General features: G+C 54.1%; 6 protein-coding genes across 6 annotated transcripts; 4 read left to right on the forward strand and 2 right to left on the reverse strand.

Annotated features, from left to right (window-relative positions):
- Nucleotides 1–936: 936 nt before the first annotated feature.
- On the reverse strand, nucleotides 937–1,869 carry BO95DRAFT_419209 (SDR family NAD(P)-dependent oxidoreductase; the record flags this gene model as incomplete). Its single annotated transcript, XM_025584487.1, has 2 exons — nucleotides 1,193–1,869; nucleotides 937–1,129 (listed from the first exon to the last, which is right to left on the reverse strand). Exons 1-2 carry the CDS (start codon nucleotides 1,750–1,752, stop codon nucleotides 937–939), a joined length of 753 nt encoding a protein of 250 aa, XP_025439696.1. The 5' UTR covers nucleotides 1,753–1,869.
- A 423-nt stretch (nucleotides 1,870–2,292) lies between these two features.
- Nucleotides 2,293–3,275, reverse strand: BO95DRAFT_445350 (uncharacterized protein). The gene is made up of 2 exons (XM_025587131.1): nucleotides 3,208–3,275; nucleotides 2,293–3,130 (listed from the first exon to the last, which is right to left on the reverse strand). Exons 1-2 carry the CDS (start codon nucleotides 3,214–3,216, stop codon nucleotides 2,396–2,398), a joined length of 744 nt encoding a protein of 247 aa, XP_025439697.1. The 5' UTR covers nucleotides 3,217–3,275; the 3' UTR covers nucleotides 2,293–2,395.
- A 1,165-nt stretch (nucleotides 3,276–4,440) lies between these two features.
- BO95DRAFT_475393 (uncharacterized protein) lies at nucleotides 4,441–5,525 on the forward strand (the record flags this gene model as incomplete). Its single annotated transcript, XM_025589846.1, has 3 exons — nucleotides 4,441–4,734; nucleotides 4,805–5,199; nucleotides 5,265–5,525. The coding sequence occupies exons 1-3, from the start codon at nucleotides 4,596–4,598 to the stop codon at nucleotides 5,523–5,525; spliced, it is 795 nt and encodes a 264-aa protein (XP_025439698.1). The 5' UTR covers nucleotides 4,441–4,595.
- Nucleotides 5,526–6,643: 1,118 nt separating this feature from the next.
- On the forward strand, nucleotides 6,644–9,312 carry BO95DRAFT_214608 (Zn(II)2Cys6 transcription factor). Its single transcript, XM_025581141.1, has 7 exons — nucleotides 6,644–6,957; nucleotides 7,014–7,574; nucleotides 7,637–7,788; nucleotides 7,846–8,004; nucleotides 8,097–8,438; nucleotides 8,531–9,006; nucleotides 9,091–9,312. The coding sequence occupies exons 1-7, from the start codon at nucleotides 6,823–6,825 to the stop codon at nucleotides 9,159–9,161; spliced, it is 1,896 nt and encodes a 631-aa protein (XP_025439699.1). The 5' UTR covers nucleotides 6,644–6,822; the 3' UTR covers nucleotides 9,162–9,312.
- Nucleotides 9,313–10,127, forward strand: BO95DRAFT_214609 (uncharacterized protein). Its single transcript, XM_025581142.1, has 3 exons — nucleotides 9,313–9,531; nucleotides 9,611–9,967; nucleotides 10,041–10,127. The coding sequence occupies exons 1-2, from the start codon at nucleotides 9,463–9,465 to the stop codon at nucleotides 9,938–9,940; spliced, it is 399 nt and encodes a 132-aa protein (XP_025439700.1). The 5' UTR covers nucleotides 9,313–9,462; the 3' UTR covers nucleotides 9,941–9,967; nucleotides 10,041–10,127.
- A 686-nt stretch (nucleotides 10,128–10,813) lies between these two features.
- On the forward strand, nucleotides 10,814–13,042 carry BO95DRAFT_419219 (uncharacterized protein). Its single transcript, XM_025584488.1, has 4 exons — nucleotides 10,814–11,073; nucleotides 11,141–11,734; nucleotides 11,819–12,667; nucleotides 12,733–13,042. Exons 1-4 carry the CDS (start codon nucleotides 10,844–10,846, stop codon nucleotides 12,848–12,850), a joined length of 1,791 nt encoding a protein of 596 aa, XP_025439701.1. The 5' UTR covers nucleotides 10,814–10,843; the 3' UTR covers nucleotides 12,851–13,042.
- The last annotated feature ends 351 nt before the right edge of the window (nucleotides 13,043–13,393 follow it).

Raw genomic sequence — 13,393 nt, forward strand, 5'->3', positions numbered from 1 at the left:
CGATCCGAGCCCCAAATACTCTTGTGCGTCACCAGTGGACTGGGATGCCAAGAACCAGGGATCGAGATCAGGGTGATGATCTCAGCCGAACCGTCGATCCTACCACCGAGTAAAGGCGGACCACTCCAATGCGATTCTGGAACTGTCCACGTGCTGTAGGGCGAATAGGTACAGGAAGGCTATGCAGCGCTGCACTGGGCCGTAATACATCTATGCTTCAGTTTCGCCTCTCCCCTCTATGAAAACTGCCGCATACAGTAACTAGCCGGCAATTTCATTGGCTTATCGCGATCGAGGGGCCGCCTAATCTCCCGCATTAGGCAAATGAACATTTTCACCTGCAGAGCCGACGTTTCCTCTCATGCGGTGAAATCAGGTTGAAAATAATATTACGAAGTGCTCCGTAGTCCCATTGAATTCGGCGCCAGATAGGACTAATCCTATGCTATTAGTATGTAACTGCACTCCTTTGGAAAATTAGTTATGTCTTCATAGACTGGGTTTGATCATGCGTAATCAGCCGAGGTAAAGGGGAAAAAAAAACAAAAAAAGAAAAAGGAAGCTTGGCCGAACGGTCTCCACCCTCACAACCCAATCAATCATGGAAAGGCTTCTACAGTAGTGTATACCATACGGCACAAGTTCCTCCCCACAGCTCAGACATGCACTAAGTGTGATAACGCCTCAGAAAGGTGGAGGATAGATGGATGGATTGAGAATAGTTTTGATATCCAGAGCAATTGAATTCCTCTGCATCTAATGAACTGGTGTGGAAGCTTGGACAGGTAGACGCGAGAGGGGTTTAGTGCATGTGATGTCAATCACAAGACTTTGTTCTTGAAGTTTAGTATCCTTTTCAAATCAATACGGTATGAATTGTACTCCGACAGACTCCAATCAAAACAGTCCTTTGATGTCGCTACACACAACTCGCATTCAAGCATTTGCGCCCCCATCAACATTCCACACCGCCCCTGTCACATAGCTGCTCTGTTCGCTCAGCAAGAACGTCGCCACATCTGCCACTTCCCTCGGTTGACCTGGCCGAGGAATCGGCGTATTCGATGCGGAGGAAGAAAGACCAGCGTTGTTCCTAACCTCATGAAACATCGGCGTCTCGATAGCTCCACTGTACTCGTCTCTGAGAAATCGGCAAGAAAACGTAGGGTAAGACCAGAGGGATGAAACATACGGCAACAGACAATTCACCCGGATGCCCCTGCATCCCACCTCGAGAGCTGCACTTTTGACCATCCCGACTGCGGCATGCTTGCTAGCAGCAAAGACGGCCCCCTTCTGGTAGCCCCGCGTACTGAACATGCTCGCAACGTGCACGACGCTTTGCAGTTCACCCAGGAACCCAGGAGTCAGAGCCTCGCCCAGGATGTTGAACAGCCCTCTGATATTCAGGTTGACGATAAAATCGTACTCCTCTGGACTGGTTTCCCAGATCGACTCCACTCCCAGCTGTCGACCTCCGGTCCCCGCAAAATTAGCAATCCCATGAATAGCGCCAAGGTGATGCTGTGCCTCCGCGAGAGCAGCCTTGACCGCGGAACGGTCCGAAACGTCGACGGTCTGTGCCAAAACCTTGCCCGCGTATTGATCTTGAAGGGACTTTGCGACCTCCGCGAGCCGGCTACTGTTGATATCCCAGAGCGCCAGATGATGTCCACTGTTGGCAAGGCTGGTAGCCGTTGCGAGGCCCATACCTGAAGCACTACCAGTTACAACAATGATTCTTGTCGCCATTTTTTTGCCGGTCGGTCTCGGGTAGAAGAGGAGGAGAAGAAAAGGAAGAAGAAATAGAGAAACCAAGAGTCAGAAAGGGAACTGAGTAATGTGGTCTTTGATGTTTATGCTTTCACGGCTTCGCTTGATCCGCAATCCCAGGCGACAAGCCTCTTTTATGCCATTGGGCTTTGCTAACACCTTCCATGGCGTCTCCCTTCATGGTCGACGTCAGTGTCAGCGAGCGGAGTTTAATTTTCCTGCTCAGCCTAAAGTCCGGCCCGGCGCGGTCATCAACACAAGTCCACTTGGTTAGACTGCGCATGCCAACCAGAGTTGGTTCCGCATCTAGACGGGGCTTGGCGCCTTTAGTAGAGGGCAGTCACAAACTCTGGGCAGTCTCTCTCGCGATCTGATACAGGAGCTCGTGGGCTGGCGCAGCTGGCACGATCGGTGAACGACAATTCAGGGCCCATTCGTAGCAAACAACAGCTACATTCGACATCCAACACGGCTCTTATTGTCGATAGCCTTGAAAGTATTGGTCCCAAGAAAACAGTAGGGTTGATAAGCCTACAACAAGGCCGGGTCTTCTGCATGTTATATGCGCCCGTGCTACATAGTACAATACGTACAGTCCGTGATTCCGAACGGATCGGACAAATCAACGACTATGCTCCAACACTCCCAACCCCTTCTGCCGAACGAGGTCCAGGGCCGCCCGCAGCCATGCAACCACCGCGGCATGGCCGGGTTGATACCGCAGACTGTCGATCACGATTCCCAGCGCCGGAGTGACCGACAGCGGTCCTGCGAGCAGAAATTCGTCCTGCATCAGATACTCAACCGATTGACAGACATGATGGGCCATAGAGACATACTCCCTCCGATAGCCGAGGGCTCGAAGCGGCCCCACTGACTCATCAGCTGGTAGCATGCAGCTGTTCGGAAACATGCCATCGTACAAATTGCACAGACCCGACCACAGCAGGACCCGCACCGCCCACAGCAGGATGAGCGTCGCTGCGGTTTCGAAGTCTGCAAAGTGGAAAACGAACGGGAAGAGGTTCTCTGTATGCTCGGGTGCTGCCTGAGGGGGGTTTTTCGAGGCAACCGGCCAGTAAAGCGGGTCCGAGCTGCCACCCTGCATGGCAGCATAGACCATGTCCAGCTTTGCGTCGATTTGCCAGCATTCCGTGATCAGCTGGAAACAGGCCTCGATTTGTTGGTCAGGGCTTAGGCTGGGTAGGAGGAACACCTGCTGGAGAATCCCGGGCGCCTGCGCGAGACAATCGACTACCTGCGTAAAGGGGGTTTTCGGGGTTCGACCCCACGGTTGATTTAGCCACGCAGCATCGGATAGAAAGCTCGAAGAGTGGTTTTCCAGGGCGTAGATTATCTGTGGTCGAGAAGGTGAGTTTCACACAAATGACTCGATCGCTTGTCGGCTCGGGACCCAGCTAGCAAGGAACTCACCCCTGGCATTCGGACACCGAGGAACAGCTGGTGGCCCGGGCCGGAGCAGTGGGCTTCAATCCCACGCGCTTCCACCAAGGCAAGAAGGCCCTGGCAATGACCAAAATACCCCTCTGACCCGGCATTCGGGCATTCCGTTGCCTCGTACAGACTTAGAGCCATGCAAGTAGCCAGCGTTGCATCATCCTGGGCAAGCCTGCGATTCCACAGCGCGCGCTGCAGTTGCTGAAGTCCTCGGGTGTAGAGGCTGTGGCTGTACCGGACCAATGCCGGATCGTTGAATTTGTGGCCGACTGCTGCGGCTGCGAGGGCGACACCGCTTGCTTCCAGGGCTTTAGTCTTTATGGGGAGCTCTGTAAGAAGTGTGATCCACGATTTGGACGGGGACTTGGACCATTCCGGTGGGAGACAATTGGCAAGAAAAGACAAAACCAGGTTGTGGCTCTCGTGGTGTCTCCGGAGCAGGGTGTAAGCCGGGGCCCTCTCCCCGAATGAGCAGAGTGCTTGATCGTCCCCACCAAGCGTGAGTGTCGATGTCTCGACGGAGCGCGGAGAACCCTCAGTTGGCCATTCTGACGGCGAGGGAGAAGACTTGAGATACACGTGTTTCTTCTTCGCTCCTGGCTGGACCGTGACAAAGACCCTGCTCCGCTCATACCCGCCACACACTCGATTGGATCGAGCGCATCGAGCACATGCCGGTTTTTGCTGGTCGCACTAACTCGAGACATTCAGTGTCCAGACAAACGATGGAGGAGGAATAGGCATATACCGCGATTTTCCGTGCTCGACAGGTATTGCAACCCTTGGATTTTCCGGCGACTCCAACCATGCTTCCCGAGTGGGGCCTGAATTGCCCCGTAAGGCTGCCGTGGAATCAACCCTCAGTCGGTGTGGACAAGACAAAAATTTTGATCTGAGATGGCTGAGGTGAGCCAAGCGAGTGAGAAGATCGAGGCTCCCTTGTCAGAGTGGATTTGGTCCTAAACTGGCTGCATCTTGCGTGCCATGAGGTTTCCAAGATCGATGGCCAAGGGAGTTGATTTGGGGCTGAGTCAATGCCCAACTGGGAAAGATTGGGGGGATGTGGATGACTAACATCGCCGCTAGTCCGAAAAGGGGGTTCATCCTGCGAGATCTCGGAGGCTGAGCTTGTCCCCGACACCTGGAAGCCCTACATCGCATCATTGCATCTTGAAGAAAATGTTTATAAAGGAGAGAAACGGTCCAGCAAGATGCATCATAGAGCTACTTCTCAATTGGCATTGACTCGGTCATTCTCCCACTTTCCAGTTCAGTGAACATCTTCATCTCTCGATCGCCTTTCAGATTTATCTGTTGCGGGTTGATCCTCCGTATATATTCACACAGCAGTCAACCACGCCATCATGTTCAACGACCACTCCAAAGCCAGCATCGCGCAAATCATCTTCTATATCCCTGTCATTTTCGTATCAGCATACCACGCATACTACCGCCACAAGCGGCCGCGTATGTCATGGCTGATCATACTCTTTTTCTCGCTCAGTAAGTCGATAAACACCCTCGGATTTCAGAGTATGCTATAAGCGAATGGTGATTCTGACACATCTAAAAGTCAGAGTCGCCGCCGGCATTCTAGTGATTCTGTTTGAACACAAACCCCGAACTGGCATCATGGTCGCCTCGATCATCCTGCTCAATACGGGCGTGTTCCCCTTGATCGCCGCGACCCTGGGATTCATCCGCATCATCCTAGCACACGAGAAGGAGGTAGTCAACCCACGAATCAACCGCTGTCTGATGTTCTCGCGCATGCTGTTCTTTGTCGGACTGGGGCTGCAGATTGCCGGCGGGTGCCTCGAAGGGAGCGACAGTGCCAGCGATGTCGCGACGGGGGTGAAGCTCGTCAAGGCTGGATATAGCATTGTTGTGGTTTTCGAAGCCTGTCTGCTCCTCGTGCAGGCGTACTTCTGGATGCATCTTCCTGACCTCTCGCACATGAGCTATACTGTGGGTTTCTGTCTTCACGATAAACACCAATAGCGTTCCTGCCTGTATTAACCGCGCAACCACAGATTCTCAAGGCGATGGCTCTGGCCCTACCCTTCCTCGTTGTGCGCATCACCTATTTGTTTCTCTCGGTTTTCCATGCGACCGATCTCCGATGGAACGATCTCGCCGGTCCGATCGCTCCGTTTGTTCTCATGGGCCTGCTGATGGAGTATGCCGTGGTTTGGATCTACCTTGGCACTGGGTTTGTGATTCCCAGCTGGCGAGAAATGAAGGGGGATCGGGTCGTTTCCATGACCAGATACCCTTTGGTGGAACAGGTCTGAGGTGAAGACTAAGTACCTCTGGGTGCGAGAGGCTCCGTGGTAAGGATGGCCCAACCTCATTTGGAGGACACATCATGATGATGTATAGCCCTCAGTAAACATATACCATGCCGGTATATGAGATGTCAGACAACAATTCGCAACTTGATGTTGTATTTCTCCCCTGTGCTATGTACTGGGTTGTTCAGGGGGGTTTTATTATCCTTTGATGGTGATGTAAGACCCATGAATCGAATGAGGGGGAGCTGGTTGCCACCGTGGCGAGTGTTATTAGGGTCTAGAACACTGAAACGAGTACGAGAGACAGAATACCCATGACGGTTCAGAACGGAACAGTAACGAGCCTGGCTGCTGTGAAGCTACACATCTCTTAGTCAGCGGACTGACGTCAATGCATAGAAGAAAATTCAACCTAGATTTGCGTGCCTTCATTCAGCTAAGAGCACAAGCGGTGCGAATAGAAACCATCGTTCAATCAGTCCCTTGCCTGAAGATTGACCACAGGTGTAGCGCTATTGCCATACGGGAAGGATCTGGGGTGTCGAAAACTAGGCTTCGAAATTCTGATGCGTCGGTCAACATCTGGCCTGATTTGTGTGCTTGTATGCGATCCTAGCCTTAATTTCGCCGCCGGCAAGAGAGAAAGCTCCTGGGGCAAGAATAGCCGACGCCTCAAGCTAACTGGAGGGCGCACTCATCCACTGGCCACTGGCCACTTCCAAGCTGCATTATTAACGATGGCAACTAGGTCTTCAGGTTGCTCATGTGGACGACGGTTGTGGATTATATTCTTTCTCACCGTGCTCACATTCCTAGCGAATTGGGTCAGAGGGTAATGGATGGGCTCGCCTCTGGAGTGTCGATCGATTGTCGATCGATTGCTGCCAAGCGGCCAAAGTGCTGCAAGGGTGAGGGTTAGTCGGCAAACGTTTCCACTCTCACACACTCTCATTAATGTAAACCACGGAGCTGATTTCCGGTAAAATACAGATTACGGAGCAGCGATTAGATACGATACTCACGGGGAAAGGACGGTCGATCCCGGCGGGGCTCGGAATAAATATCCTGCCTTCAAGCATGCGAAATGACTTGTTCTTCCCCCCCCCCCCCCCCCCCCCCCCCCAGGTTCGCCCGTGCATCAGCCTGGGTAGCCCTGAGCTCAACTCCCTTCTTTAGTCCCCTTGCTTGGCTTGGAGAAAAGGTACTTGAGTATGAAAATGGGCCATTGCCCTCGTCTACTCATCTTGAACTTCCTTCCTTCCCTTCCAGTCCACCCTCCCCCCTCTTCTTTCCTCCAATGCAGCCCCTTGCCCCCGCCCCGTCGGCGCGTGAGGGCGCGCGAGGGTATCTGACGCCACCCACCAACATGTCGCTCCCCCCACAGAGAAAAGCCTCGATGGCGTGTAGTGAGTGTAAGCGACTCAAATCCAAGGTAGTCACCACCTGTTCACCACCTGTCTGGCCTGCACGACTGAACCCCCGACACAGTGTCGCGTGCGCGACGGGGCCACCTCCTGCGACCGGTGTACCAAGCAGAAGCTGCAATGTGTATTCGATCTCGACGACGATGGCCGCCGGCGATTGGCCCACAAGCGCAAGATCGAAAAACTCGAGGAGGAGCGCGATCTTCTACTGCAGGTCGTCCACTCGCTGCGCGACAGCTCGGACGCCAAGGCCGCCCAGTTGTTGAATCTCGTGCGCAGTAAAGCCCCGCTGGGCGAGCTCAAGCTCTACATGGACCAGTATTTGGCCGGGGAAGATCGATATGAACTCCTGTATGCGGCCAATAAGAAGGTCTCTGTCCACCGAGCCATGGATATTAACCGCTTGGTCGACATCCCCGTGTACCGGGTACCTGCCGCGCCCTGGACCTCCGTTACCACCTCCGACGACCTGGTATCGCATCTTGTCTCTCTCTGGTTCACCTGGAGTCACCCCTTTTACAACTGGGTCGATCGCGACCTGTTCCTTCGGGATGCCCGATCAGGCAAGCTCGACTCGCCATTTTGCTCTCCGTTCCTGTTCAACTGCATTCTTGCAGAAGCCTGTGTAAGATGACTGACTACTCGGCTGAGTTGCGGAACAGCCACTAACCCCCCATGCGATCACAGTTCCATTCCGACTATCCGGAAGCTTACGCCGATCCTGATGATCCTAACTCGAAGGGGGCGCATTTCTATGAGGAGGCCCGACGACACTATGAGAAGGTAGAAGGGCAGCTGGATGTGCCCACCCTCCAAGGTTCTGGGGTGATGTATGTGTGGTGAGTTCATTCACGACCCTTGCAACCGGGTTTCCCCTGCTGAAGAACCATCTCTAGTATGGCAGCCATGGGGAAGGACCGTGTGGGATGGTGGTATCTGAGCCAGATCAACGATATGGCCCAGGAGTACTCAAAAAGACACCGACCACCGTCGGTGGAGACCCGGGAGAGCCGCGCAGTCAACAATACTATCTGGGGCCTCTATTGCCTCACAGCGTGCGTACTTGTGTGCTTTGCACCGCTATCTTCATCTTTTGCTCCTGTTGTAATTTCGGTGGTCGCGTCGCAATTCGGCTCACAGCTCCCAGGACTGCATCGATCGCATACATGAAATACCTGGCCATCGAGCAGCCCGGAAGGCCCCTTCTTCCATGCGATCACGCCGAAGATGAGACCTGGTCGCCCTATCCCCAGCCGCAGGCCACCCCACTGCAGTCGCATATCCCTTGTGTCTTCAACAGCTGGTGTGAGTTGAGCAAAATCAACGTGGATACCAACAAATCGATATTTGGAACCGGGTCAAAACTACCACGAGGCGACCTGCACCGGACTTTGAAAGAGGTGCAACCAAGGCTGGATGATTGGAGAGCGCAACTACCAGAATGCCTGACCCTCGAAAACAGCTCTGTCCCGCAGGCGTTTAGCTTGCAGTAAGTCTTGCGATTTCAGCTCCGTTCCCACTCTCTTCTCTCACTCTCGAAACTACATGCGGCCATGGAAAATGGACTAACGCATCATCCAGCTTCTTCTACCATACCCTCATAATCATGCTCTGGGGCCTCCTAAAGGGCGAAGCTAACCCTGATGATGCCGACAAAGAAGACGACGACGACGAGAGCGACCGCGCCGCCACCGCCGCGACCGCGCGGAAGCTCTGCGTGGAGTCGGCGCTGGCCATCGTACGCCTCCTGCGCATCCATCGCACGCGCTGGGGGATCGACTACATCCACCCGACCACCATCCACTGGGTGAGCATGGCGCTGTTCACCCTGCTTGAGGTGCTGGACCACCCGGACCCGGAGTACAAGAGCTCATTCACCGAGCTCTGCGTGTTCGCCCGCGCCCTTTCTCGGAAATGGACCCTGATGAAGGGGATCCTGCGCATGATCCAGGTCTCGGCGCAGAAGAATAGCGTCGTGCTGCCGCCCGAGACCGACGCCCTCTTCACCGAGTTCGAGCAGGCGATGTGGGAGAGCAAGGACCGCGAGCGTTTCAAGAGTCTGTACCCGAACCCGAATTCCTTGTCCAAAACGGGTGGTGACCGGTCGCAGCTGGATGACGTTGACCTGGATAGGTTTTTAGAGAAGTGGGATACCCTCCACGTTGATGAGGATGGCGAGCGGGAGGAGTCGGCCGGTAGTGAGCAGGTCTAATGCGAGGGGGGGGGGTAATCCTGACATTCTCACTGCCTTGAGTGATTTGTGAAGCAGACCAGAAATGAACAAATTGACGACGGTGGCTCGTCTGTGTCGATACACAGGACACAGAACGACATTCTGTCAAGCTTCGGAGATATGTTCATATGAGAATCCATGGGCCAACGATCAAGAGAGGACCCGGAAAGAAGAAACAGCTGCTCCTCTAGGTGTAGTGTGCTGACATCTAGCTTCAATCTCCTCTTATCAAAACGAGTGATTGGGTATAGGGTTATCAAACCTGTACCATTATGAGATAATGTTCACATGCTCAGCAGCTACAAGGTGCCTTTTACATCGCACCCACGGGACGCACTGCACGCATTCTGTAAGTACACATGCAGTTGGTGACATCTATGTGACGACGCAGATCCAGAATTGTGTCCTCTTATATACTATCACGATAGATAGCCTCCCATCTTGAATTCCCTACAATATTCATCTTCCATGATCACCAAGCATCAACTCTTTATTGTACCGAGAACACCATGTCATCGTACACCTGCACGGAAGACGGTAACGAATGCCGGGACGCGGCAGATTTGATTGAGCATATCCACGGCCGACATACGCAGCGCATTCGGCGGGCTTCTTCAGAGCCATCCTGGGATTATGGCTCTGATAGTCACGGGCATATCTGGTGTTGTTTGAATGCGATCGGGGGATCAAAGACCACCGTAGTTTTGACTCCGATCGTGCGATGTTGGATCACCTGCGCGATCGCCATGAAGAGTTGATGGAACTGATCCGGGAGAACGGGACGTGTATGTGCTACTGAGTGTACAGGTCTGCCAATCTCGAGGACTGGGAACTGACATCACGCATCGTGTTCGATAGGGGGCGTTTAAATCGCTTATCACAGAAGAAGTGCCGTGGACAACGGCAGGACTCGCCAGCCCTCAAAGATTGTCTAAATGTCCTTGGATTCTAGGCGATGTCATTTTCCCAGCAAGACAAACGATTATGCCGATCTTTATTATATTGTACCCATTTCTTACTGCTTCTGCTGGGTCTGATGTCTAAAATTGTGAAGGCAACATGAAGCGTTGGATACATATTCGCAGAAACGTGCGTATCAGGAAATACAGTTGGAATGCCGTGGCAACGCCTTACTACCATCTCTTGAGCCTAAGAAAAGAGCCCCAGGGCAGTGATGTCGCTCCACTTCATCCCGGCCGCTTTGTGTCCTTGAACTATACAACCAAGAGAAGGCTTAGGCTGACTGCGGCGATGCCATGGAAGCCACAATATGAAGGGATCGCTAGCTGTCGGCCGCTGTCATTGTGGTTAAGTGGATGGAGATGGTGCATAACTAGTGCTGACCACAGCTAGAAAATAGATGAGCAATTTCATATCCAAGATAGCTAGCAACAAATAGTTCTGAGAGCTAGCGAGTTGATTTGCGTGCGCGAATCCTGGTGAGGGGAATGGGCAGCTCACCCCTGCTAGCGTGCTGACGGTGTCGGCTATGCTGGCAGATGGCCTAATCTCGCCCTGCGGCACAGCGAGCTGCAGCAGACTAGTTGCTGGGCTTAGCGAGGCTTAGCAATGCGACGAAGTCTTCGCCCAAGCTATTTATTCCGTCTGGTTCCCCAGAGCTGGGGCAGGGGAGCGATAGTGTGGGACTGGAGCGTGAAATCATGATGTACTGGGGCGGATGCGTTCTCGCCTGCCTGCGATTCTTTTGCATCGTGCATGCGGTTAGTACAGGCTATTCGTCTGTGGGACCCAATCATCATGGCCCCGACCCAGACACCGCAATTGCGGTGAAACAAGCCCTGCGCGCAGTGGGAGGCACGACCTACAGACTCAACGAGACAGCCTTAACCAAGAGCTTGGTCGATGCCACTCTTTTCTCGATCGAAGCGAGGTACCGCGCGGCTCGCCCAGCATGAAAATTCATCACACGTAAGCTGACGTTACTCTTCCACCCCCAGTGAGTCTAGCACATCGAAACAAGGATCTCTGGATGTCGAAGTAGGCCTCGCTGTCATATGCACGTCCTGCTACATCAACGGCTCGGTCAGCGGCTTCCTTACCGTAGAGGACAACCTGAACGTCACCCACCTCGTGGAAAGCATCACAGACGAGCTCGCAAACGTGACAGATGTCGCAATCAACCAGCTCAAGACATTTGCGCGCGACGCAGCGGAGGATTTTGTCGAAGGCGTGACTCACTTCGAACTGGTCGACATGCCCGCCTGGCCAACGCTGGATCTCGACCTCACTCTGAATACAACCCAGGACTTCCCTGGCGTTCATGCTGAGTTGCAATTTGACAATCTGGAGCTGTACCTGGAGCTGGATGTACAGTTGTCGGCCGGTGGAACGTACACATTGAATCTGTTCACCTCGGAGAGCATCGTGGGCATCTCGATCCCGGGGCTCAACGCGGGCGCACTGTTCAAGGTCTCGCTGGTGTTGGTCGCCGAGGCGGAGGTCGATATTAGTAGTGGGATCCATATCAAATTGGATGACGGGCTGGTGCTTGCGCTCGATCTGTTCAACAAGGGGATGTCGGACATTACACTGTGAGTCTACCCTCATTGTGGGAATCAACCTACGCTGCTCTCCACAATGCAGTGCTGCCAGGGGTGTGCCACTGACGTGAACAGTCCCGGAGGGAAAGTTGAATTCCTGCCGATCGCCATCCAGGGCTACGGAAGCCTCCAGGCCCTCTTACAGCTGGAGGCCAGCGTGGGATTCGACATCGCGCCCGCGGAGTCGCTCTCCGTGCTTGAAGCCGTCAATTTCAGTGCGGGCATTGGCGCAGAGGTCTTCGCTTACGTGGCCGACTTCCAGTTGGAGGTCAATGGCACGACTAGCGAGGACGCCGACTGCGCGTTCCAAGCGGTGGCTGAATATACCCTCGCGGTGGGCGCGGCGGCCGGTGCTACCGTCGCGGTGGATACGTATCAATGGGGGCCCTCGCCCAACACCACCGTGCCGGTCTTCTACACCACCCTCGCCAGTCTCTGCGCGGGCAGCAAGACGACCACGACAGCCTCATCGACGATCACTCCGTCGGCCACGCTCGCGCAGCGCGACGCGAGCCTCGAGACCACGACGCTCTCCACGGTAACCCGGTATACCCTCGTGCAGTGCGCGTCCAGCGGTCTCGTCAACTGCCCCGTCGCGCTCCAGAACACCACGTCGATCGAGACCGAGTTGACCACAGTTTTGACCGTGGCGTCCGGGGCAGCAGCGATCTTCCCAACGAACACGTTCACCTCGTTGCCGAGTGCCAGCCCCTTTGGATCGGGGGCGCGCACGCTGCTCGCGACCTCCGGAAGCCCGGTATCTTATATCCCTCCACCGACTCAGACCACATCGGCCAGCAGTTCTGCGACTGGTGGCAATAGTACGGCAACCCACGAGCACCATGGCAAGAACAACAAGTTGATCATAGGCTTGAGTGTGGGACTGGGGGTGCCGGCAATAGCGGTGTTGAGTGTTGCCCTATGGTATGTCGATTCCCTCGTCCCGTGCCCCAATGCACTTCGTGTGAAGTCCATACTAATGGATCCAGGTGGTTCCTGCGCAATCGCGTGCGTTACACGATCGTGCCGCAGCCTGGGACGACGCAAGATTCTCCGGGGCTAAGCAAAGGACCCAGAGAGCCGGAGACTACGGAGGTCGTTGAATGAGGGGTGCATTCTCAGGATCTGAATGTCGCTGCATGCCTAACGAAGAATTATGACCACGAAGTAGAAACTATCTTGCCAAAGAATGGTTTGTTCAGCCTTCCTCTGTAGCTGCGACGACAGCAGCGGAGAGCCCCACTCCAGTAGAATAATGCGCCGTTCTATGTACCAATTCGAATTGAAGCCCATGTGAAGCCCGCATCGGTGCACTTTCCGAGTCGCGTCAAAATTGTGCTTCGTTTCTGTTCCAGTGCGGTGTGCCATGGAATCGGGAGCTAAGAATGATAAGAAGGGAATTTCTTTGTAAAAACTCAGAAGAGACCCAGGTAAGAATTTGAAGAACGAAAAAGTCCCTCGAAGTTGACAGGCGATGGGCCGATTTTGCCCGAAGGCGGAAATTGCGGGCTAGTCCGCCGTCCATGAGCCCACTAGTCCTTATTTGGAAGTTGGTTACGGCTGGAGCTGGGCGTGAGGCCTGAGGCAGCAATGGCGGAATCCTTGTCCGCTGCCAACTCACTCTTTGCGATGTCTTGATTGATCTACAGG

The sequence above is a fragment of the Aspergillus brunneoviolaceus genome, assembly GCF_003184695.1.
Source record: "Aspergillus brunneoviolaceus CBS 621.78 unplaced genomic scaffold BO95scaffold_56, whole genome shotgun sequence".
NCBI classification, from domain to species: domain Eukaryota; kingdom Fungi; phylum Ascomycota; class Eurotiomycetes; order Eurotiales; family Aspergillaceae; genus Aspergillus; species Aspergillus brunneoviolaceus.

Coding starts and splice junctions, on each gene's coding strand:
- BO95DRAFT_214608 (XM_025581141.1), top strand. CDS start 6,823: ATGCAGCCCCTTGCCCCCGCCCCGTCGGCGCGTGAGGGCGCGCGAGGG. Junction 8,005..8,096: donor GGCCTCTATTGCCTCACAGC/GTGCGTACTTGT, acceptor CACAGCTCCCAG/GACTGCATCGATCGCATACA. Junction 9,007..9,090: donor GGACCGCGAGCGTTTCAAGA/GTCTGTACCCGA, acceptor ATAGGTTTTTAG/AGAAGTGGGATACCCTCCAC.
- BO95DRAFT_214609 (XM_025581142.1), top strand. CDS start 9,463: ATGTTCACATGCTCAGCAGCTACAAGGTGCCTTTTACATCGCACCCAC. Junction 9,532..9,610: donor GGACGCACTGCACGCATTCT/GTAAGTACACAT, acceptor CTATCACGATAG/ATAGCCTCCCATCTTGAATT.
- BO95DRAFT_419219 (XM_025584488.1), top strand. CDS start 10,844: ATGATGTACTGGGGCGGATGCGTTCTCGCCTGCCTGCGATTCTTTTGC. Junction 11,074..11,140: donor CTTTTCTCGATCGAAGCGAG/GTACCGCGCGGC, acceptor TTCCACCCCCAG/TGAGTCTAGCACATCGAAAC. Junction 12,668..12,732: donor GTGTTGAGTGTTGCCCTATG/GTATGTCGATTC, acceptor TAATGGATCCAG/GTGGTTCCTGCGCAATCGCG.